Here is a 26,820-nt window from a genome sequence, read left to right as displayed (position 1 = left end):
CTCCTGGCAGTTGTGGAAAAAGAAAAGAGTTGCAAATGAATTGTTATTTCCTGTATGTGCATACACAGGTGAAAGCATCACAGCACAAGGGACAGAAAAAGAATTTTTAACAACAAATATTTCAGTGATGAAAATGTTTACCTTAGCAGCCCTCAGTCCATACAGGTGGGGTGGCCAAATGCCTGCTAATTAGCTGAGGGGGTGTTTTAGTCAGTAATAATATTATTCAAAGAAAAATACTATTGATTTAATTTGGGTTAATTGGTGGCTCATCAAGGAAGAAGGTTGACTGCCTTCTATGCCCCAGAAAGGTGAACATGCAGATCCTGGCTAAGACAGAGCTGAATTGCCTACATGTCACTCAACCAAATACGGCATTTAACATCTAAGCACCAAATGTTTTTAATATAAGATCCTCTTGTTCAAATGGGGGACATATGCACTAATCACATTTCTACTGTGGATCTGTCAAGTTGCAAAAATTTTGTGAAAACAAAAAAAAAAAATTTGGGAGTTTTACAAGGAAATCAGTTGCCTGCCAGTGAAAAATGCTTTTCCGTACTAAAGTTGCATGGTAAAGCCTAAATATTTGGAATTGAGTTTTGTTCAGCTTTCACATTTTACTTTAAGAATGTTACCTGGAAGCCAGTCATTAAAAAATTAATAAATTAAATTAATCTATATATTTCTGTAATATAAAATGTAATATTGATCAGTAAATAAATGTAATAATATAGGCACTGAAGAGTTTCACAAAGAATTTGGATTTAGAAGTTCACATATTTTTAAAATAACTTTCAATCACAGTCTGTTCTCCCCTCCAGCAGTCCATCCCAGCTTTCCATTATGAACAGTGCATGTTGGTGCCTGAAACCACATCTTTTGCACAGCAAATTGCCAAGACTCCTCCATTGTTAAAGGGGCAGAGATTCCTTGGAATATGGCACTCCTGACAAGAGTTTCTGGTCAACTCAGCTCATTCAAAGAAGTGACAAGCATCATAAAAGGGCCAAAAGATGTTATCCTGACTGGATTTGACATCCCTAGTGCTGCTAAGAGGTTGGATATGGTAACTGACTGTTGCCTTTTTTTTATCAGGCAGATGTAATGCCACTAAATACACACAAAGGCGAGCAGATATGAGCCAGTTGTGTACAAAACCAGAAAAATTGCAATTCATAGGAGGTTGCTCTTAATAACACATGTTAGACTTGAACAGTTATATTCCACTAATGTTTAGTCCACAAAAATGGCAGGGCAATAGACAAGGGAGGTAGAGCAAAACTCATTTTCCTACAGCAGCATTGTGTGACATCTAAAGTTAACTACAATATGGATCTTCAGCCTTTTGGATTGGACTACAAATTCACAACTACCCTTAGAGAAAAACCTGTAAGAAAAGAAATTATAGAAGCAAGCAGGCAAAACAAAGGCAGACAAAGTGTAAAACAGAACAAACCCTGATTTTCTTTGTCTTTAGTCTTCCTCATCCTTTTGTATTCTGTGTTGAAACCAGAATCAACTATGCAGTATTTATAGTGATGTTACTCTCCTGATAAAGTATTGCACAGGCTGTGGCAACAATCTAGGGCTCAGCAGGGAAGCTGTGAGACAGCTATTTTTGTAATGTTTAAAATTATACTAAATTAATAAAAATAAAATCTCCTGCTGGGTTTCCAGTTTTAAATAGCACATTGTGGTGTAAATTATCAGAGCATCAGGGTTCTGCTAATTTAGTACATATTATAACACTGAAGACATTAAAAAATCATAGCATTTTTCATTTTAAAAACAACACTGTGAACCGGCTGAATAATTTCAATAGTTTATACTAAGGATGGCTAATATATGCTCAATGGGATAGAGGGAAATGGGAAAACTGCATACCATAACTTTTACGGGTTTGAAGGTATAATTGTTTAGAATTCTGTCAGAGAGGATTCTGCCTTTTCCCCAGATTATGACAGTCTAACATACTAAATTATCAACTCCTAAAATTAGGATGGTATTTAAAAATAATAACTATACTTAATTTTGTATTAAAGCAAGATGACATACTTCCTAATTAAAACAAAAAAAAAGATTGCTTTAAAATAAGAGAAATTCCATTGTGTCATAATTGTGTAGGGAACTTCTGCAAAGTAGTGATGAAAATCCTACCACAAAGCTCTTAGATTAGATACTATTAGGTTAGATACTAATAGAACACTATTTAGGTTAGATAGTCACCAAGCGTACACCTTTTAAAATCATCCAGAAAGTACCCACTAACTTACAGAGAAGGCATGAGCTGAAAGCATTTAGTCAGACGTTGGGCAGCATTAAATTCTAATGTGTGTACAAGACCAAGACCTAAGCAGAATACAAGAGAAAGGTGATGGCACATGTTTCCAGAGAGACAATGTCAAAAATACAAATGTCCACTTGACAGTAAACCCATGTATTGGCTTCTTAGATATTTTCCACCTACTCCTAGAAAACTCTTGTGGCAAGTCATCCCTGGTAGAAAAGGATCAGAGTAATGGCAAGAAAAATGTGCCACTGCAAACCAGACTGTCTGATACACTTTGACAAGATTAGGCAGGTTGATAACAGTATTAGTGCTTTGCAAATAAGTATTGCTCCACCCGTGGGGGGAGCTATGCCCAGAATAATGGCAACAGGAAATTTGTGGGGAAAGTTCAAGCAAGACAATGGGATGAGACATCTCTTCCTCACACCATTTTTTTTCAGTCTGCTTTTAAAAACCTAGAAGCTGTGTTTGAAAGCCTGGAAGACTTATGACTACTGCTAGCATTTGTGTTTGCTCATGGCAGACTATTTATTTTGAAAAGTACTGCTTGTTAAGTAAATAAAAGACAATATAATTTTGGCAATTACTATGTTTACAGGGAGCTGGAACAAGGTGAAATTCACTGGCATTCTTGTTGAGCTAGCTGATAAAATGTGACCTGAAATAATGTGTTACTAGAGAAGTCATGCAAAAAATTCTTTGACCCAGTATACTGAGACCATGTCCTCATTGTGAAGAGAGCAATATTCATACTGTGGCAGTCTAATATGTGTGTATCATAAAATACTGAACAAGCAAATAAAAGCAAAATAACTGCAACTTCTTGGGATGACTTTTGGACAGCAGTTTATCAAAATTTACATGCAAAGCAGCTCACTTCTTTTAGAAACATTGAGTCTGAAAAAAACCCCACTTTTCAAGCCCCATCAGGTACTTCTTTGCTGGCTCACTTGGATTCTCATAAAGGGTGAGTTTATCTAGAGCACCATTGAATTAAATAGAAAATCATAAAACTGAAATCAGTGTTGCTGTTGTAATGCAGCAAAGACAATGACCAAGATATTAAAGTAATTAATTTTTTTTATCAGAAACTGACAATTTTTAATACAAATTGTATGACTGAATTAAAGCTTGGATAATGGGGACTGACTGATTAGCAACTTCTCCCTTTCCACCAATATTGTGGCAATCAAAGGTCTACTTGGCACTTGGGAGAGCAGCAATTAAATTTTTGTTTTTCAAAATTATTCTAAATTATTTGAATCTGTGTTTTCAATATTCTATGTCAGTATAAAGATCATTGTCTACACTAGATTCAGAAGTATGAATGTAAATCTTGAGTATATGAAAGCGCTCAGCTTGATTTTAATTTCTTACTAGGCTTCCAAATCAAACTTTTCTTTGTGATGTCAAATTCTGATTTACTAGCCAACATCAATGACAGAGTCAGAAAATCATTGTAAAGTTACCAGGTTTTGAAGCTTCATCACTGTGAAAAGATTTATTTTGCTACCACTCTGGAGTTCTGTTCTTCCCTCCTCGCTGCTGGAGTGGGGATAACACATTTTCCCCCTCCCCCAGAGGACTTCAGAGAAGGTTAAGAGTTTTAATCCATGAGGTATCTCAGGAATGGAGGCTATAAAGGTTACCTCTGTAGAAGTATGAACACTGGGAGAAAGCCATAAGTGAGGCCAGCTTTGCTCCTTGCTCCCTGGAGCAGGAAGGCTGTGCTCAACCTGTCTGCTGAGGGCAGACTCTTCAGATGGGAACTCACTCTGCAAGCCATACCATGCCAATATTGTACCAGTGAGCATGCTAATTATTAATTCAAACAATAAATGCAGAGCCCAAGTTGAGCTTATACCCTGCCTTTGTGTAATTTGTTAGTACAGTAAACTTAGAAAAGAGAAGCAGGCAAAAAAGACACAGGGAAAAGGACACAGATCCATAAACCTAGTTAGAGATATATAATTTTGACTCATATATTATTTTGCTCAGGTTTCTGTTGAGCCTCTATGAAGCCATATTTTACTGATCTTCTTACAGAGAAATCCATGTCTAAAAAAAGTGGCCATGTAAATTTATCTGGCTTTATTATTAAGAAAGTAGTATTCAATATTAATAAATAAGTAATTAGACACTGCTTGTTATACTTTGGGTAGAGGTGAAATACAAATATTGCCTCTATGAACACACTGAAGAATAGGGTTCTAGTTTTTTTTTCAACTACAAATGCCCAAATACTCAGAGTCTTGACATGGAAAATGCACAAATACATGGAGGAAGCAACTTGCACCTTACCTGACACACTGGAATAACCTGTGTGATGATATATTTTTATGTCTATGGAATCCAGCATGGTTCTAAAAAGGACTTTATCTCAGAAGTGTTCAACAAAGCTTAGTGTTGGAGGCTTCTGTTCACCCCACTGAGTTTTCACCATTATACTGAAACACTTGTTATTCTCCTTTCCAACCCTTTTTTTCTCCCTGTTTCATTCCTTGTGCTGGCAATATATTCATATGGATTTTTTTAAACTGTTATTAATTACAGATGATGTTTCTTCTTCACACTTGACCGCAAAACCAGACTGAAATGGACATTTATTGAATGGAGATGCAATGTATTGTGCTACCAGTTCATATGCTGCTCAGGTAGGTTTTGAGACCTTCTTTCCCCATCTACTGATCCATAATTTATTAAGTTAAGAACTCTGTCAAAAACCTGAAACTATAGCTCAGCAGCACTAATTGCCACTTCTATCATTAGAACTGATTCATTCTCCCTTGATGCAACCAAACCAAAGAATAACATAACAAAGAAATCTTACCCTCCATAAGACAGGCAGACAGTTACCACTTCTTACAAGAGAACTCTTGCAAAAACTGAGCAAATACAAAATTATGAAAAAGAGCAGATAACATTGGTATATCCCAAGGCTGGGAGTATGCCTGCTTATTTAAATTATGATGAAAATTATGGGACGAATAAGAAGATAGCCCAAATTTGTCATATAGAGATTTTTTTCCAAGACACCAGCTTTGTTGCAAGGAGTTTGAGATCAGCTGAATGGTGCTAAGAAAACACAAGATTCTGGATAGCCCATTGTGCTGGAGAAAAGGAGGAATAAGGTTTCAAAATGCATTTCCAGATGCTATGTTGAATCACAATCTCCATGGAGATAGACTCACATGAGACATTTGTGTGTCTGAAATGAAGTACAGCAAAACACAGCTCATTTCTTTTGTCAAGTGAATAACAGACAGCTCATTTGTCAGGAACAAGCACAAGGCTCACAGGATTATTGCTTTGATACTAGAAGCAAGAATAAAACATTTAGATAGAGCACAGGTAGTAAAATGCTGTGGAAATTTGAGCCTGTCCAAGTGCTCTAGAACCTGTTTTCAAAAGACAGATGTTTGTAGAGTTCTGGCCAAGCCAAGATGAACCAAAATTTTTGAGACATGGTAATAAAAATGAGCACTTTCAGTCTATATAGGCATATACAGGAGGGAAAATGCCTACTTTTCACCCAATTTTCAAAAACAGGAAAGAGATGAAACAAATTGTAAAAATGAAAGAATAGATCAGAATTCAATGCAAATAACAAAAACATGAGTGAGGTGACATAGTCTTCTGTCCATGGGGGTTCAAATCCACTAAAACAAAAGTAGGAAGCACAAGTACTGCAGAAGTAGAAATAATATCTGATTGGATTATTAAAATAAAATTTTACAATACTCTGCTGATAGCATATATTCACAAAATGAATGCTTTTACCATTTGTTAGAAATGCATGCATATGCACTCAAAGAAAAATCTAAGTCTGTAATATAGATAAGAAAGTACTTTTAGAATAGCTTGATTATCACAGTCATAAGAAGTTCTCTATTCAGCATAAAAGAAATAACAATATTCCATTAGTAAAAAGGTCTTAGGTAAACTAACAAAGTTATCTTAAGGATAAATCTCAAGTTATATATATCATAGTTTATATCTCAAAGTACTAGTGGGCAGATATACACTGCTATTATGATTATCTTGGCTGACTCCTAATATGACTACAATCTTCTTCAGTGATTTCTTACGCTTCTTCTCTTTTTTTTTTTTTCTTATGATTTTTAAAGATACCTTGAAATAAAGTCAATAAATGTAAACATTTTTTTTGTGTTTCTTTAAATTGCTGTCTTTGGCTACAGTACTGAAAGCATTAATTGCTCCATTTACCCCTGTCCAATCTGCACTCCTTCACAATTATTCCCATGAACAAGGGTATGTTTCTCTTCTTTCCTCTGCATTCGTATCCTTAGCCAGCATCTACTTTTACCGATTACTGATCTCTACTTCCAACCTATTTTATTTGATAAAGTAGATTACTTTGAATAAATAATGTATTCAAGTTCAGCCTTCCTCTTGTAGATTATTCTTATGAACACAATTACAGCTTTGTCTAATTTATTTGGATTTGGAAGTATTTACTAATTTTGTGTGAGAAATTTTCACCCTATGGCCTCATCAAGAACCTTGATGATGTTTTGAATTAAGTCTGGTGTTGATGGCCTAAACCCAAATGTAGGAGAGTGAACCAAAAGTAAAGTAAAATGCTGTTTCATTTAAGCTAATGAGAAGACCAAATTTTGGAGACCAAGTTTGTATTGTTTGTTCTCTCCAGAAAGAATGAAGAATCCATATTAGGTTCTTAGGACATGTAATGTGATCATGACAATATGGTAATTAAATAAAGTTGAGCACCTATTTCAAATCTTCTATAACACTGAACAAAAAGAGAAAAAATACCTACAAATTAAAAAAAAATCAAAATCTTTACTGAATTCAAATTATCTTGTGTGGCCTCATTAAGAAATTATATTGGTTCTGGAGATAGAACTCTGAGTTGGAGCTCAGGACTTTTCTTTTATGGTGAGATAGCTAGAGAAGAACAGAAAACATTAAATATCAACTTCAAATACCTGAGTACTCTTTGGTGGTTTTGTTTTGTTTTGTTTTTTTTTTTTTTTTCCTTTCTTTCTCTTCTTTTTTCTTTTTTAAGTAGTTGAATTCTTGGGATTTCTAGGAAAGGTGGAAATAGCAAAAGCTTTATAAAGAAATCTCTGTCAAAGTCTCTTCTTGATTAGTTTGTCCCTGAATGAAAAGTCCTTTGTAGCTTTGTTTCCATCAACTTGGTGGCCTTTTGAATTTGCCATAAACTGCACAGTAGCCTCTGATTCTCAGGAACTTATTGTTTGTGCCATTTCTGAAGCCAGAGCTGTTTTATCATTGATCCTCTCAGTGGTTTCCCACCCTCTTCTTGAACTGTTTCTGTGCTGTAACTCTGTCCTACCTGTCACATCCTCTAATCCAGAAATTTCTATCCTGAGCAGAGCCAGTTCCTCCCCGGAACAGGAAGACTGTCTTCACCTAGCAAATTCTCTTTTTTTTTCCTCCCCATGACTTTAACTCAGCTTGCCTGGATTTGCCTCAGCTATCTGCTTCTTTCCTAGCTTCCTGCTAAATTTTTCTGAGACGTCTTCTGGAGCTAACTTAGCTACCTAAAGTACAGAGAAGCTTCCAGGCACTGAAGGAGGTGAAATTGCTGTAATTATTCTTTCAAACACTAAGATAGGGAAAAAGGAGATAAATGTCTAGAAAAGGAAAAAGGTAAGCCAAAATCATAGACCTTTCACAGGAAAGACTAGTGAACACCAGACCTTTGCAAAAGTGCAAGACAAGCACAGTTTCATTGATTTTGAATTATAGGCAGGAAAATAAAGTCAATCAGGTACTGAAATGTTAGACTTGGTTTTAAACAGGACACAGTCCAGAGCAAGATACTTACCATTTTTCTCCTGTAAGGTATTGCTCTCACAAAACAAGGAAGAAGCTTTGTATGCTCCAATTAAAACTTTCACAGAGAGCCCTTGGTACAGTTACTAGTATTCAAGTCAAGTTACTAGCATATTGCAATACACCTAGACCAAGTAAGACACAGTTAGCTAACAGATGCATATCCACAAGGTCCAAAATACTCTTAGTCATATGTCATTTGAGACCAAACAATATATCCTGCAGGTTACCCTTTCCTAAAAGCAGATTTCATACTGAGGTTTGCATTCCTGTTCTGTGTGCCAGACTTGATGACCTCTGAGGAAATGCAAATATATAAAGATGAGGCATATTTGCACCAAAAGAGATAATTAAAGAGAGGAAGGAAATTAAAAAGGAGAAAAATACACTGCAAATTTCTGAAAATCTACCTAATAGTGGAATAAGTGGATTGAGGAATAAATGGTCTCCCAAGAGATAGAACAGAAAGGCTATCTGCTTGGATTACTACTAAATGGAATGAACAAAACACTAAAAATTACATTGCAAGGAATAATATTGCACTGCCAGGGGAATGGTCAGGATAATCTAATTGTAATGTTTATCTCCAACCTCCCAAAACTGCAGGAGTTAGTATCATGAACAACACCTTTTCATTCTCTTACTTTGTCACTCCTCTACTCTCAAACTCTTTCTTTTATCCTCCCAAGAACTGCTTTTGACATGATATGAGGATATGTCCACCCTGAAAGGAAATGAAAAGAACAGTCCATGAAATATTTTGGAAGAAGCACATTCTCACCATCCTCAGGGCTTATAGCAGGTCTAGTATTTCAGCAGGTATGACTTTCCCAGCAGTGTGACTGTTCTAGTGGGATGTCTGTATTTTCTTCCTTTGCCATTCAAATACCTTGAAGAGATTTAGGAGAGGGTCAGAAAAGCTTTTGTTTCTTTGATGCACCTGTTCTGATTTCTCATCAAACAGCAGTGATAGTCCTAGAAAAGCTGCTGACAAAGAGAATGCAGGAGACTCCCAGTTATGGGTTTTATTTCTGTTTTTCAAGGGAGAACTCCCCTTTGGAAACAGCCTTATGACAGCAGGCCAGAGGGGTGACATACGTGTGAACATATGTCAGTGCCCCCCGTGGTAATGTACATGCAAACATATGGCATTGCCCTCCTGGTGCATATTAGCTGTCAACAGACACAGGAAGGACCTTGCCCTGGTTATGTTTCTTATCATCCATATGGTTTTCTATTACTCCTGATAGCAGATAAATTACAACTACTTCCAAAATCTCTGTCTAATAATAGTTTGTGTTTATTCCAAATATAGATGCTTACCCTTTCCCTTTGGTACTTCCACAGAATTCATTGAGAACTAAGCAACATTTTTTCATTGCATTGCAGGACTGATGATTTGAAAACAGAGAAAAAAAAAGAGTCAGCACATACACAGAGCTAAGGAGATGAATATCTGGAAGTAAACTTACAGCTTGATGCCTGTAACTGGGAAGGGACTCAGCCACACGGGAAGGAAAAGCCACCCTGCCACATTGCACACACCACTGTGGTCAACACAGAAAATCAGGACAGTGGCCCAATACGAGAAAAAAATGCTTCCATAGAGATTTTACAAAATGACATGATTCTATGAAAAACTGAGTTGGAAGGTAACACAGTTACCTCAGCATATGGACTCATATCTTTCTAGAGAGAAAGTAATCTGCTAGATATCTTATAGTGAAAACCCAACTGGCAAAAGCACAGACCATCTCTAGATGATGCCGAAGTTAATACTTTCAAAGACTAGTCACATGAACTGTAAAGAGAAGGGATCCAAAGAGCAGCTAGCAATGCTTCTGCATTAGTTTACTACCTTGTTTTCTGTTCCAGATATAATCCCAAACCTCTAGGCAGCCACTTCAATTAGTTCAATCATCAGTCCCTAAAGTGGTGTAAACCACAAAGTGTACAAAATGAGTGTTTGCTTGAAAGCACTACTGTAAGTGACAACCCAAAGCCTGAGAGACAGGAAAATCACACAGCTGTCCTGCCCCCATAAAGTCAATCTCCTTCTCTGTTCACTTTCACACCCCAATATCTTAGTCACACTGCACATGTGGGAGCTCCCATTTGTTTGCTGTGCATCCAAGAACATCCTGCCTGTTTAGTGTTTCTGTTGACAAAGAGGAACACATATGCATTGCACTAAAATAAGCAACATTATTCTTGAAATTCAGATCTTAGTGTGTTGAAACTCAGGTCTAAATATGTCAGAGCATAGTCAGACATCTGATTTGTCCTTTCCTGTTTGACTGGCAGAAGAACATCTGACCCATAAGATTGGTAGGTGCACAGATCAAGTTTGCAGAAGTACAAAACAACAAGGGCAACAGATCACAATAGTTATTTATATTAAGAAAAAAACGTGGGTTTGTGGTACTTCAATTCAGCTTAGATGATCTTGTGGCACTGAGAAAAGTCTTCCAATATTGCATGTTGGTAAAATACATTTGAATGGGTATATGCAGAAGCTATAAAAACAGTTTTCTATGGTGTGTACATAATACGATTGGCATGAAAGACTCAGCCTAGCAAAGAATCAAGAATCATGAGTTCCATGCTATCAAGAATCATAACATGAGTTCTTAGGATGATTTCAAAAGCATTTTAGTGGATCTGAACTAGTTTTATTATTTTTAGCTGGATTTAGTATAGTAATCACAAAGAATCAAAAGCTGAGAGTTGTACACAATAGCAAATGCTACATGGAGATAAATATTTCTCACTTTCAGTAGTTACTGGAATGATTTGGTGAAGTTATGGTCAATGACTGCTACAAACTAAATACATTTGTAATAGTCTAGGAATATTATAAAAATTAACAAAGAACAAAAATTAAGGGCACATTGATGGGGTTGTCTCTATCTTTCAGGTGGAGAGAACTTTATGACAGGAAACAACAATAGGTTAAGGTAAACAGCTTATTTTGCCTACCTTCATATTTCAATACAGTAGTTCAATATAACCACATTTCTCCAAAGACTTGTATTCTGTTATTGAAAGGTAATGGTGGGAACCAACTTAAGAACATGTAAAATGCAAGATTTTTTAATCAATGAGAAGCTATTAATTTAACCAAGCCTTCCTGTAATAATATTGAGACAGACTGTCTGCCTGTTTTTACATTATAGCTAGCTTTGCAATCTGTACAGAATATAATGAGGTGTGTACATTTTGTGAATATATTGATTGAGAGTGGTCCGTAGGAATCTAATGCTGCCAAAAAGTTGGTATTGCTCTATGATTCTTGAGTGGTTTGCTTTCTGGAACAACCAAGTTGTTATTTTAGTAGTTGTTGACTCTTGCCACTCACTACATGTAGAATTCATTTAGTTTATCTTCACTAGATCACATTAAGCTCAGACTTAACTTCAGACTTGATGTGATCCAATTACTGATTAACATGGGGATTACTGATCTGACAGATCTCCATGTTAAACCACAGTGATGCATCACTTGACAGGTTCATTCAAGTCATTGTGCATGTGTGGTTCTGCAGCAGCAGGATTCCTCAAGTTCCCAAACCACCTCAGCCACTAATCTAAGCAATTCTTGACCTGACGTATTTGGAGTTGACCAAAAATTCAAGGCAAAAATTTGAGGTGGACAATGTAATTTTTAAGACTTACAGAAACCAAATGGATCTTCTTAATCTAAAAACATGCCTTAGTTTAAGCATCTTTATGTCACTTTCATGATGTATCACCGCATTCTGATTTCAGCAGAATCATCCGCAGCAGAAATCCAACAAATAATTATATTTTTATCAACTGTGGCTTTATCATAGATTTTTTAAAAAATTGTTATTAGCTAAGAAGACATACAAACGAGAATCTATAGCTAAATATTCTCAAATAATTGAAAAATTAAGAAGCTTTTTTGCTTGCTGATTTATTTAACTTAGTTCTATAGTTATTTGGTATATTCTTTGTGCCAACTTTTTGGTGTAGTATCTGAGTATGTTCCATTAGTACATTAAGCAATATAACTAATGTCTGAAACATGATACATACTCTGGAAAAGTTTCACTCTGTATGGAAAAACAAAACAAATCTACTGGATTGTGGAAAAAGTAGAATCAGTGATACTTCAGTGTAAAATACAGCTGACAGGAAAAAAACAGGTATTTCGGCTTTTCGGAAATGTCAAGGTTCTACAACTTGTGCTTATCCCACATAAGGAAAAAGCTGGGAAAAAGAGAGAAAAAACACCTTGTGGGTAGGACAGTTTTGCACATTCCATTAGAAGTGGGAGACAAGGATGATGTCCCTGATCATTAGGGGGGCTTGGACTAGATGACCTTTAAAAGTCCCTTTCAACCCAAACGATTCTTTGTCTGTGAATGATTCCATGACTGAGATTCCATGAATATTCTGTATAATAGCTACCAAAGCCATTGGAGGTTTTGCTGTGCAGTGTGCATGCATCTTCCCCAACGGTTTGCTGCTTCTTACGTTCTAGCTGAGAAATGGGCTCTGGGAAGCCGTGACAGAATTGGAACAACCTGGCTCATGGTCAGTCTGCTCCAGAGGAGCTCATCTCCCTTCCATGTGCCACCAACACAGAAAAAAACAGGAAAGAGCTCAGTATATATTTAGAAAGGTCATGTATTATACAGTCTAAAGATGGATCACATGTTAAATATTGGAACATAATTATTAGTAGGGGCACATTGTTCTCTTGGTTGTCTGGTACATTTCAATAACTTTTATCCCACTCACCAGCTAGCTAGCTGAAATATAATACAGAATAACTATAGTCTGATGCTTACATTTTCTAATGAAAATTTTGGCTATAAAGTAGTGTCTAGTCTTGGAATATTTTTATTTATTTTTGATAGAAATAAAAAGAAAGCTTGGAGATTCTAGTGAAAAGAAATTTAAAAACATATAAACAATATAAAAGAAATTAAAATAAATACTAAAATTATGTCATTCCACATCCAAAGTGGAGCTAATGTTCATATAGATAATATATAATGTTTAGAACAATTCATTAATCAAAAATGTTCCACAGATTTGGTGTAGTGTAGTTTGTTACTGTATCCCTTTTATTTAAAGTGAAAAATAAAATCCAAACTAAAGCAGGACTTTGGTAATCACAATAGAAATAAATAACAAATAAAAATACAGAAACCGTAACCTAGGACAGTGTGTCATGGGGAAAGGAGACCTAAGGTGACTGGATATGGATATGTACCCACTAGCTAACAGTTTATGACAAATGAAACATATTTAAGTATCCTAATTGTCTTTCTGATTTAATAGGATCCAATAAATGGAAACTGTATGGCCAGAATAATGAAAAGAGCACAAAATTTATCTCATTCTGTTGCGTCCTCTCTGTGTTCTTTTGTCCTTTGATTGCACTGGTGGATAATATTATTTTGTTCCCAAGGAAATATGTCCCTTTGATTAGGTTGCAGATATTCTCTCATTTGTCACTGTTCTATCAAGCTATGCCATGTAACAGCAGGAACCCTTGATTATTTAATTGCTTGTAAGAACTCATTAAATCTTACTATCAATCATTGGACATATGGCAAATATCACCCAATGGCATGAGAGGTTTTAACAGTGATCTGTCACTGGGGCATACCCTTTCTTTGGTAGCATAGGCCCTTTGTTTAGTTCTCTGATCATAATAATTTTTAATTAATATTGATTTGTAAAAGAGTGTTCATGCAGTGGCCTTAATCTATGGGTACAAGGATAATCTTCTAACAGGAGCATTTGTAATTCCATATAAATATCAAGGAACCCCATCTAAGAGAGTTTAACCTTTTTACAATGTTTTGTAGATCATGTTAGCCTGATGATAACCTAATTTAGTCTTCAAGTGGATACGGCTCATTAAGAAAAACATATAAGAAAAAGTCACACAATAGGTTTTGCATCAACACCTTCATGGTATCCTGTGAGCTATCTTTGGTGATACAAATGCAAAAGACATTTTTCAAAATGCACAATATTAGCTATAGCTACCAGTGGTAGCAACCTATGCAGCTACTTGTTTTGTCTATAACAAAAATCAAGTTAAAGGAGGGGGAAGTTATCTCACCAAACACTGTTTTATTTCATCACAGATCCTTAGGGTTTAGGTATATATTTACGTAGATGGATAATAAAGTAATGAAATCATTTGATTATCGCAAAAAGTCCTGCCTGGGATATGTAGATTTTACCATAAGAAAAATTTAGATTCAGCATTCTTTGCAAACAGAACATTAGCAACAGCTAATTTTACCTCAAAATTAGTCATGCTCAAAAATTAAATAAACTTTTAAGATGAAAGTTCATAGCAATTGACAATCGAACTACTCCATTTTTCAAATTATAAAAAGAGTGATATTTGACCATTTTCTTGTGTACCCCTTTACTCTACAGGGCTCACAACTTTTTACATAGTTTATTCATTAGTATTACTTGGAAGTTGCAGGAAGCAAAAGAGAAAAGCCCAACCATAAAACACTTCTTTGATGATCATATTTAGCAAAAGACTTGCTTCCATCTTTCTTATTCTTGATATACTGCTATTTGGAGATAAAATATGGGTATTTAATCTACTACTTTGTAATAACTTTGTCAAAAATCCCGTTACTTTTGAAAATTGTGCATCAAAAAACTAAGAATAATTGATAAAGAGAGAAAAGTGGAAACAAAGATTTCCATTTCTGAGTCAGGCTTCTATTCAGACATGCTACCTGTGACAAACGAGGCTCTTTATCTGAGGCGTGGCTGCCTTTGTAAGATAACACACACGACTTGCCATAGCAACAGTTTAGGTTTGGAAGGATGGGTTAAATTCTAAAATTTGTATGTTCTTGGAATAAATTTTTGAATATGGATCACAGCTGATTTCAATGTCAATTTGTTTTGTGGTTTTGGTTCTATGGGTGAGCTTCATAAAAGAAGAGATTTGAGTGTACAGAAATAGTAAAGAACCAGACAACTTGCTTTAATACAGAGTAAAAGAACAGCTGTGAGAAGTAAGAAAGAGAATTAGAATCTTAATACCTGAGATATGTTTCTGCACTTTTAGGTATGGAAATTAATAAGAAATGAGGCAGAAAAGAAAAAATAATTTTGAAGCTAGATTTTTCTGTGTGTTATTATTTCAGGTTACATTTTGTTTGATGACATTCTGCCTCTACTTATTTCTGTGCATTCATCCCTTGTCTGTTAATAGCAGTATTGTACCAGGCGTCTGTAATTTGTCTTATGTTATGTTGTCTAATGATCATATGATAGTTTTTTGGAAAAAAAAACCATATCTGCTTCATGTTTCCATGAGGAGTTATGTTGACTCCCACATTTTGAAACAATTATATTGATTTAAAACTCTATAATAATTGGTTTTAAACTTAGTTTCCGAATCTTTGGTTCTTTTCCAATGAGGATTCACCTATGTCTAAATAACTGTATGCATGCATACAACCTTGAGGACATATTATTCAGGTATTTTGTATTCTCTGATAAAGTGAAATCTAATTCATTCCTGTAGAGGCAGAAGTCCATCCTATAACAAGGGGAAAACCTTCATGACAGATACTTAGCTACAACTATTATGTACTTAACATTATTAGAGCAGTATAAGGGATCAGGAGTCATTTTCCTTTATATAAATATAAAAGAGTCATTTTCCTTTCCTGGAAAACACTGTAAGACTGTCTTGAAATGCTTCTAAGCAGTGCTGCCTATGAATAACTATCCCAAGGAGCAAATCAGATATCATGGTTCATGAGAGAGTTGTTTGGGAAATATTTCAATAAATACATATAATTTAATTATTATTTTGCTTTTTAGCTTACATAAACTCGACAAAACATTACAGGTGAACAAATTACAAATTTCAGTGGTTTTATAAACAGTTATAAACATTTAGTAAACACTTAGTCATAAACATTTTATAAATATTTAGTTACTGGGCTTGGGCCTGATTCCTCTTTTTTTCCCATGTTGTGACATTGTTGGAATCCTTTTGTGCTTTTGACTTCTCTTTTTCTGAAGTTTAATAATTGTAAAATGATAAGAATAAGGTGGGATGACAAACAATTTTTTAAATTCTGTTTGAAATTCTGACTTACTTCTTTGTAAAGATCTCTTTTGCCAACTGTCTTGAGACTATGCAAGTGAAATACTTCATCAACCATTCAGAAATACTGGAAACATCTTATTTTCCCAATAAACAGTTTAAACTTAAGGACTTCACAGACAGCCTGTCAACAAGAACTACAATACATTACAGAAACTTCATTACTTCCAAGGTAGGCTAGAGTGCCATTTCACGAGTAATGAATGATGCTTTAAGATATCAGGCAGATACCCTATAGACACTGAGATTATGCCACAAAATACAGAAAGTCTTCCAGGAAGCAAATGAATAAGATTTGCTAAGGGAGCATAGAATAAAACCCATTAAAACCCATTAAAGGAACCCAAACTATAGGTAGAAGGTAAGGAAGGATTGATTTTTTGTAGCTGTAAAGGCAATAGAATGCTATTTATTAATTAAAAGTACATTTTATGTATTGTGATGTGATAAATTGTTGACTGTTTAGGTGAATTACCTCAGAAATGCACTGAAATGCACCTAAGGCTATTAATACTGATAAATTATGCACTACTACTTTTTAAATTTCTGAAACAGTCTTCACAAGTACGCCCAACTTTATTTTCAGTTTTAAGCAGCAGTTTTGAGTAATCATATTCGACATTTAACTACTGCCACTAAAAGCTTCCTAGTCAGAAAAAACCCAAGCTTTCACAAATAGTTTAAACTCTCTTATTTTCCCCTGTTTTCCTGTTAAATATGTATACATATGAAACACAAAGTTTTCTATTTTGACAGAATCTGAAGAAAAGAAGTGACATACTCTTAACTATATATTCCCTTGACTTTATATTCCCTTTAACTTTGGAGTGCTAAAACAAGTAACCTCCACCTGAAAGAAATGTTTGAAATATGAAAACGACATTTCTTGGGTATAAATAAACACAAAGAGAAAACTGAAGGTGCATCTGTATAAATAAATCTATATATTCTCACACACCAAAGTTCTGAGAAAATGTATTAATCTCTGGGGTTTTTTTATTCTAGGATGCTAACTATCTAGGATAAATCAGCTATAGGTGAAAAAAAAAAACCTAAATATTTTTCATAGATGTGTATCTTTGGACATATAATGTTTTAAGTTTAATACCCATATTTTGTATATACATACATATATATATATATATATATATATATATAGTATATATTCTGATATAGACATGTATTCTGTGTACTTACAAAAGAGTTTATATTTGAAAATCAGGCTTCTATCCAATACCAACTTAGAAAATTCAACACTATATTTGTCATCTTCTATAAAATTGAATGTGTGATTATGGCTATATGGGAGTGAGTGTGCATTGTGTGTGGGTATGTCTTGAAAAACAGGCCTTTTTTGTCACTCTTGGATGGTGGTGATGGAGGGAGAACAATACCTTTATCTCACTATAATTTCTAAAGGCATTTAAAGGGTTCATTTTTTCAAATCAAAGAGCTATTCATAAGTTCCAATAAAATGCAATCCATCACAATTTTACATGAGCAGAAGCTTTCAGCTTGTGCATATTTTGTTAGGAAGGCAATTTAAAGCTTATAAACACAAATCACTTCTTTGGTTTTTAACCACAAAACATTTACATAGTACTGACATACCACCTACAATATCTCAGTACAAAGCCAAGAAGTAGAGCAGGCAGGACAAGGAAGCAAGAACCTGGAGACAGCATTTTATGTTAGAGTAGAACAGATGCTGGGGCATCAATTCAGGAATTCTCAAAAGATTGAGAGAGAAAAGGATGTTCCCCTATGCTAATAACCCTTATCAGAGTGTGTGTGAGATAATAATTAAAATACTTGTTTGGATGACAGACATATCTGAAGCAGGTTTCTATATCCAGGAAGAAGGATTCTGGAATAATTAATTTGCTATTTTTTTCCCCCATATATTTGATGATTATGCTTGTGAACTAATATGAACATTGACCAGACGCTTAATGGCTGTGGTACCATAGAATCTCTGATAAGTAACTGATTTGGCTCAGTCTGCTAAAAAACTTTGATGCATAAGGGTGAAAAAAATATGAAGAAATATTATGCATTCTATTTCACTGGAGGAGAAGTGAAGCTCACAGATGCTCTACTGTTTCCCAAGCCTACAATCATTTAAGTGGCTTACTCAAAGAGCTGGAATCAAACATTTTTGTCCTAGTCTGTCTTAATGTGCAAACTTTACTCTATTTTTATTTAGTATTTCCTATTCTGGGAATCTTGAAAGTACAGTGCAGAGCAGAAAGTACAGTGCAGATCTTCCTAGGGAACTGGTATTCATAGACTCATGAATCATAAGATAACCTTTGTTGGATGGAAGATCTGCGGGTCATCTTTTTCAATCATCTGTCCAAATCAAGACTTAATCAGAAGCTAGACCAGATTAAATACGGCATAGTCCAGTCAAATTTTTAAAGCTTTGGTGAAAGTCCACAGCCTTTCTTGACAGCCTGTTCACCATTCTCATTGTGAAGACTTTCCCTTAAGTACCCTTACAAGGTCTCATGATACAATTTTTCATCTTGAATCTTGGAGAAGAGATTACCTATGTTTGTTCAATAACCACCCATTATGTGCTTAAAGACAGAAAATTATCACCTTTTAGCCTTCTTTTTGGAGGTTTAAATAAGTACATTCCTTCAGGGTGTTGTGTGCTCCAGCTCCTGTCTATCCCAGCAGATTTCTCTGGCTTTGCTCCAATTTGTCAGTACATCTCTTACAGAGGGGAGCCTGACATTGTGGCACTACAGATAAAAGTGGGAATAAACACTTCCCGTGACCTGCTGACCATGCTCTTGCAGCCCAGTATGGACTTTACCTTTGGCTTTGCAAATGTGGCTCCTTCAGCTTGCTGTGCACCAGAATCCTGGTGTCCTCTGCAGAGCTGTTTCCAGACAGCTGGACTCCAACTCACACAGATGCATTTCCCCCTAAAAAAACATACAATAATTTGTATTTTAGGAGAAAGAAGCTCTCAATACCACCACAACATAGGAATGCAGTGTGACAACAATTGCTAAATATCCTGTTTCCCACTAAGATTTAAGGAGGATTTCAGGTCCCAAACCTTTAGCTGTTAAAAAGAAATCAAGTGATTTATAGTAAACAAAAAGCACTTTGTAAAATAAAAGTGGAGAACTTGCTACTCATTGTAATGCACACTGATATATTGTTTAGCAGCATCATTGTTTCATTCCAAATAATCACAGGTCAGCAAATGACAAATTTACTGTTATCTATCAATTGATTCTGTTACAATGTCCCTGAGATTTCTTACTCCTACACTGGATCTTTACCCCTTTCCTAATGTTAAACTATTATCCTCTCTCCCTCTTTTTGTTCTTTGATTTTAATTAAAAAAAAAAAAAAAGAAATATTTTAGGCCCATTTACTTTCAGCATATCAAAAGGCTGCATATTTATTTTGGAACTGTTAGCTGCTACTGAGTTGTTTGCATGACAGAATCATGGTCCAATATTAATATTTTGCGTTATAAAGCATATTAAGGAGCCAAATAAAAATCAACAGGAATGGTTATTCTAAAATCTTTTTCTCATTTGATGCAAGCAGGTTGTTTCAAAAATACATGTCTTCTTTTCTGGGCACAAACTGCCTACAAAAAGGGTGGTGGCAGTTGGATTGTTTTTAAAACACATACAACTCCAACCTTTCTTAATCTAATCTAAATTTTAAAATGTTTTCTGTTTCAATTCAATTTATTCTGCTCCTGCCATGGATAAGTGGGAGAAGAATGTTTAAAATAATAGTAATTCTTTCCTCTTTCAGACAGCCAAGCATAGAAGAGAATAGTTCAGAGTAGGTTGGTAGAACAAAGAAAACAGGCCTGGATTCACTTTGGTTAAAGCAGTGTCACATTCAGAATCAGTATATTCAGAGTAGAACTTTTGGAACAAGCACACATGGCCTGATAAATACAGGAAAGAAAAGTAGTGACAGAAAATAAAGCTACTTCTAAGTTGCAGAACATAGATACAGAGGAAGGAGATGAAGAGACAGAGCCACTACTGCTGGAACAGAGACTTGTTGCCATGGGAGCGAGGATAAGGAAAGCTGGTACCCTGGAGGCAGTGACTGGGGACAAGAGCAAAAAGGAGAGGGATAAGAACTTGGAACACTGCACATACAGGGAACAGACTCACACACACATCCCTCTGTATTTCAGGAAGCCCAAGCTGCCTTATTTCCAACCCACATAATCACATGCGTTATGAGGCCAAGGCCAAAAAGGCAAAATTTTGCAAGGAGAATATCAAGTACCTGTTAGAGAAGTAGTCTGGTTTTTTCTGACCAGTCTGGTAGTTCTCTCTTCCCTTTGAGCTCATTTTAAAATACTTGTGGTATTGACATACAAGGTGAATATTGATGCTCACAGTCTTATATCTTCTGCACCACTAAGGAAAAGACAAAGACATTTATCCATGGAAACAGAAGATTCACAGTTTCTTCCCCAACCAAGTAATACATTTTCTCACAAGAGTACCACGACAATACTGTGAGGATTTGGCTTACACAGAAAGATAATTTTTAAGAACCTCGCTAAATGTTTTTACTGATATTTTTCAATAAAATATAGCACAAAAATTCAAGTAATATTCTCATGTCACAGGACATTACCATGCTCCAACAGGGATAAAATTGCTATAGAATTTGACTACAGTATTTTTAGTTTTGAAGTAAATTACTTTAAATTAGGTTGTAATTTCCTGTCTAAAAATCATGTGCTTCAATTTACATTTTCCCAAACAGCAGGCATTTTATATGGAAAAGGTCAGCAAAGAAACTTTTCTTCTTTGCTTTTTCTGGGCACAGAGGGTAAAAATGGCTTTTTTTTTTTTTTTTTTTTTTTGCATGTTTACATATCAGACTTTAAACCCCCTGTCCCATGGTTTACCTGCATGATTTTATTCTCTTTCCTCTCAAGTCTCCCTTGTTCTCATGCTTTTTTATTCTACAGTATGAGCTGATTGTTCAAACTTTGTGACCAAACCTCTCACTTTGTAACCTTTTTTTGAAAGTGTGTAGCAGGAGTTGTCAGTGCAGCAAAAAAATAATACTGCCTGTTATATGCAAAGTACATCTTTAATGATGTTTAAAAAGGAGCTAAACATCTCTATGGGAATTCTTAAAACACTTATCTCGTAGGCCCTTATTTAGTTTTGCAAGTCTTTGTTGTTTAACAAGCTGGAGAAATGGGTCATCTAATGTTATATTAATCAGTAAATTAATATTTTAATTTGATTTTCTTTATAGTTGAAATGCTTGCGGCATCTCCAGTGTTTTCTCTCTCTGTGCGCTGATGTTAAGCAATATCATTATCATACTGTACCTTGGGGTTCTGAGATAACAGGGTCCAGTGATAGCTCTATTCTTAGGAGAGTGGGAGGTTTATGATGACACTTCTTCATTTTAAAAGGCACATGGAGGCTCTCGTGCAATGAAATGTCTTACAGCTGAGTCATGGGCTTTTCTACATTGGGCTTTGCAGTTCATATACTTGAAATCACACACTTTCATGTCTGAGCAGGTGATACATTTTGACAATTTTTTGATAAGATCTTTACAGTTTGCTGAAGTAAAAATCTTAATGATTTGGTTTTTCGTAACTAGTCCTATTTTGAAAATTTTTGATAAGTTGCAAGAGACATGACTATCAATAGATGAAAAGGAAAGAAAACAAAAATTAATTCTTTTTATTTAAAGGTTAAGTTAAAGTTAAATCTTTTTTTTTTCAAATATTCAGTCAGTCAAATACAGAAGACTTATTGACACAAGAAGAGGCACAAATTTTATTTAACATTATCAGCTCTAACTGCCCTTCTGAAATGTGCTTGGAAATTCAGAATTTTGATTAGATCAGGCAAGATAGTCCCTATCCCTTGTGCATCTTTACAAGAGCTGACAAAGAAAGGTTTCTCCTTTTTGCTCTCTTATGCATGACCTTTAAACAGGTCAAAATGGTGCTAAGATGGAAATGGTTCACAGGTAACTGTTAGGTGAGTACAAAGGAAGAGGCAGTCTTTGTTCCTTTTGCCTCCTTAGTCACAATCTGACCTTCTCACCTTCTTCTTTCCCTCCAGACTCCATAATTGAGGATATTTACTACATCAAAGTTCCCATGCCTAGTTCAGGGCCCCTCCCTCTGTTACAAATACACAAATCACACATCCTAGTGCATGCTCGCTCTGGTCCAATGGTAAGTTACATGTCTGAGTGGAAATATAGGCTTGGTTGATATCCTCACATACCAAGGTCAAAGCAAATCACATTCACACATTCCATATCACACTTGGTTTGCTGGCCATACCTCAGCAGATGCACCATAACCATATATGACTGTAAAACAGCCATTACTTTATTGTTTCTTGAGCTTCACTGGCTTTGTAACACAGTCACTCACAAAAATGCATCCAAATGCAGGTTCCAGTTATACTTGCAATTGGGCAAGTGCAAAATTGGCTCAGGAGGCATGTAGGCATGGTGCCATTTTCCTTCTCTACCTCTTTTTTTTTTTCCTTTTTCTTTTTTTATTTTATTTTTCAAATAATTTATTCATGTGAAATGACATTTTAAACTTTGCATAGCACAGGATTCTGGGGACTGAGTCATGTCTGGCAACCCTTACTCTCAGTCAGAAGCTTTTTTTCCCTGTCTCAGAATAGTGGTACCAGCTTTTCAAAAGATAAATCTGCCTGGATTGAGTCAGCCTCGAGGCCAGAAATGTTGTGTGGGCCATTGGCTGGATGACTGCACCAGAATGTTTTGAAGTTAAAATAAATGGAAGAATCTAAATAAACGTGCTTATTATTTTAGCATAATAATACAGTTAATAGATAATCTTACGTTATGAGATCCATGAAAATTTTTGTGATGGATCATTGAAAACTTTCAGGAATATTCACATTGCTTTTGATTGGTACTAGTTTTCCTTGAGGAAAGTACTCACTCATTTTTTACAAAAGACTATAAATAGAATAACAAATGCCTGAATTAGTTTTGAATTAGAATGAAGTTCTGAGTCTTATTCAATGTCAATATCCTTTTGAATTCAAGAGTAGGCTTATCTCAGTTTTAATATATAGGACTTTTCTAAAAGTATGAAACTTCAGAGGTGTTTGGCTTCATTGTGAGCACTTCACACATCTCTAGCTATCATGTTATTAAAGTCAGCAATTGCCAGCGTCAACAGAATGAGTTTGTTACACATCACTGAATGTTCAGGGACAGGTTTGACGCCCTCTATGATTTTGAAGTCTCATTTCTTGAAGCCTTCACACAAAACAACATCTGTCTTTGAAAAGAGTTTCTTCGGCTCCAGAAGCAGGAAGGCAATACTATATATAAGCAGGAGCAGCAGAGATGTCTTAAAAAAGTGGGTGCTCTAGAAGTGAGCATGCAGTGTAAAAAGAGACAGTCTACTTAAATTAAATCAAGTAACCTAAGGGATCTGTCTACTCTCCCATTTTACAACACATGCAAAAAACAAGTTAGGAAGAAGTTTCTTCCTTTAGCAACTTAAAAAATAAATTGAAATTCCAATTCTTTTGTCCCAAAAGCACAGCAATATTTTCTCTCTCTATTGATTATCAGTCCACTTTGGTTGAAAACAGTCCTGACTAAGATCAAAATTGCTTTGAAAATATGACTTTAAACCTGATAAAGTACCAGCAGCACTGCACTATGCTATCAGATGGGTATTTTTGGAAAATGAAAGTAAATCAATATTAATAATATAAACCAGAAATTGATTGATTTTGCCATTAAAATATGTAATGGTGAAAGAGCCCATATCTAATTATTTCTGTTAAAGTCTGTAAGTAACATATTAATTAAACTGGATACATGAAAATATCTGAAGACATTTGTAAGACTTACTTAGGTCAACCAATTTTTAAAAGCAAAAGTTCTGCCATTAATAAACTGCAGAAAGATCAGAGCTGTTAAGCAATGAGGATGAAAGTCACATGAAAGGATGACTATGAGAAATTTGGAAAAAAAAAGAATTTGCAATCTCCATCACTCTCTGTCTCTTACAGTCTAATAAGTTAACTTGTACTGACTGGTAAGAGAGGCAATAAAAACTGGTAATTCTTTAAATGACACTAATTCCAGGATGTATGCAAAGCCTTACCAATGCCTTAGCATCTATCAAGGACATATTAAATAACTCAAGATAGTGGATTAATATTGTGTAACCATCTTCAGAAATACTAAACCATCCATTCCAACATCCTTACTAGCATTGATCATGAGCCATTGAGTCAGTACTTTATGTTCATTTCCTTTCATTTGCTTTATTTTACACTGGGGAATATTTGTACTACATTCCTGTTTCACATCAAATACACCTGAAAGTTCTTACCTGCCTTAATGCAGCAGTAACTTTGGTATCCAGTTATTGTCTTTGATAACTATGCTCATACCCTACTCCACCCAAGAGAGACACTAAAATAGCAAAAAATGGGGAAAAAATGAAAAGGAAAATTAAGATCCAAAAGGCCAGTGAACTGATAACAAAACCAACATAGGAACAACAAATTGGTAAATTTGGAAATTAACATCTAATGTATGTCAATAAAGCTCTAGTAATGGTTTAAAAAAAGTTAACAAAAGCACTACTAACAAAATGAGGAATTAGAAAGCACATTAGAGCAATCAGTAAATCATTTTGAAAAATAATCAAAATCACTATACAGAACTGAAAACCACTAAGTCAATCCTTATTGTCAAGCCTAATGTGATCCAATGTACTGTAGTGAGGGAATAGGAAGGAAGTGTCTACACCACATGTTGAATTAAAGAGAATCAACCAGCCATTTACTTTCATTTATTTAGTAACCTTCATGATGAGATCATCAAATATATTGTCTCCTCAGGAATCATAGAAGGCTGGTATCTTGCTCTCCTTCTTCCATCCCCCCCTTTCCAACCTGATTTTTCCATCTGACTACTTGACCACTTAAATGCATGGGATTTTTTGGGGGAGAAGTTTTTTTTTGCTTCTTACCAGAAGGAATACTGAGATATTATGCTAACAGATTAAGTCACTCTGAAGAATTCACTAATGGAATTCTGAAGATTACAGTATCATATTTTATGGAGCAGTGCTCACAACAGGCTATGTTAACTGAGACCAATAGGAAATAATTTGACTGCAAATGGTAAGTAAAAGGAAAAATGTTTCCTGTTCCACAAAAGCAAAATCAAACAAGAAAAACATACTGAGGGCAACACATTACCTATAAATCTAGAGATCACTATATTAAACAGAGAGGACTTTCCTTGTCTCTTGTTTTAGTAGGCAAGCCATCTGCTGTCAGAGTAATTTGTTGTCAAAGGTGGTTCACATGAACTCTGCTCCTGCTTCTTCTATCTCAGTCCCATGATGGGAACCTGAAACAGCCCTACCTGTAGATATTTATTCTGTAGAACACTCAAAGGAAGGTGTTCTACAATGGGTAAGATTTGTGTTTCCTAAGGCAGTTAGTATAACCAAAAAATCCATCTGAGTGAGTCCATGGCTCACTGTACACTGGCTTACAGGATCACTTATCCACACTATCTATAAATGACTTGGTAAGTTTGCAAAAGCATACAGAAATCCTTTCTTTGGTCACTGTAGCCCCTTAGTACAGTTCTCTGTCTAGGCAATACTGCCTCATTCTGGCTAGCTCTGAATTAATTTGAATATTGCTATAGAGCTTTTTAATGAGTCATATTTATATTTTGAAAGCAACAAATGAAGTAAGAGCTTTTAGCTTTGGAGTTTCCTTCACCTATTTTAAACATGCTGAAGTTCATGTGTATTCAAAAGCCTACAATTTTTTTCCCAGCTGTAGAAGCTGGTCCAGTACCACACTTTGCAAATCTTGACTCAACTATATCAGTACACTGTGGTAGGAATATTACTACTGAGACAGTTTCCCTGCTCAGGTGTACACACAGTGTAAAAGTAAATTTGCACTTCATGTTACTTCTAATACTCATACTCGCACTTAGTTTGAGATTATATATTAATAGAAATATGAAAGAGATATCTCAAAAAAGGGATTTTCTTTGAAGAACTGTGGTTACATTGTCTCTTTTCATAGGGTTAAACAGGTTCACTACCTGCTTCCATGATAACAGTAATAAAGTCTCAAATGAAAGTTATAGATTATAAAAAGATAATGAATATACTACTGGATTTAATAATAATTATTATTATAATAATACCACCACTTAAAAATGCACCATAAAATTACTGAAAGGTTGCACCAAACAATCTGAAAAGGAAGGAAGACACAGGTTTAATTCTTTTTTGTTTCTTGGAATAATTCTAGTAGTGTATTTTTCACTCTTTAGTAGCTTCTGCACAATTTATTGTAGTTTTACTTGGTAGTAGTGCTGATTGTATATCTCCAAGAAGTTGAATTTGGAAAAATAAACTGTTTAAAATATCAATCTTTTATCAAAGAAAGTAAAAATATTATTCTTTTAAGTGTAAAATTTCCAATTAGTGATATCTGCGGCATGCATTA

General features: G+C 35.1%; 1 protein-coding gene across 2 annotated transcripts in view; it reads right to left on the bottom strand.

The window, feature by feature from the left end:
- Positions 1-1,680: 1,680 nt before the first annotated feature.
- The window catches only part of LOC144247308 (uncharacterized), a 242,899-nt gene continuing 217,759 nt past the window's right edge, over positions 1,681-26,820 (bottom strand). For both annotated transcript variants that reach the window (XM_085573120.1, XM_085573121.1), the window contains 6 exons: positions 24,663-24,745; positions 23,144-23,263; positions 20,561-20,694; positions 19,101-19,212; positions 9,461-9,528; positions 1,681-9,026 (listed from right to left, as the gene is read on the bottom strand). In XM_085573120.1, the coding sequence (XP_085429246.1) occupies positions 8,942-9,026; positions 9,461-9,528; positions 19,101-19,212; positions 20,561-20,694; positions 23,144-23,179 (435 nt within the window). In that variant the 5' untranslated portion in view covers positions 23,180-23,263; positions 24,663-24,745 and the 3' untranslated portion in view covers positions 1,681-8,941. The remainder of the gene's footprint in view (positions 9,027-9,460; positions 9,529-19,100; positions 19,213-20,560; positions 20,695-23,143; positions 23,264-24,662; positions 24,746-26,820) is intronic.

This window comes from Lonchura striata, chromosome 2 (assembly GCF_050655825.1).
Source record: "Lonchura striata isolate lonStrDom1 chromosome 2, ASM5065582v1, whole genome shotgun sequence".
Classification (NCBI taxonomy): Eukaryota; Metazoa; Chordata; class Aves; order Passeriformes; family Estrildidae; genus Lonchura; species Lonchura striata.
Note: the sequence above shows the minus strand (reverse complement) of the source record. Positions and strands in the feature narration are given on the sequence as shown.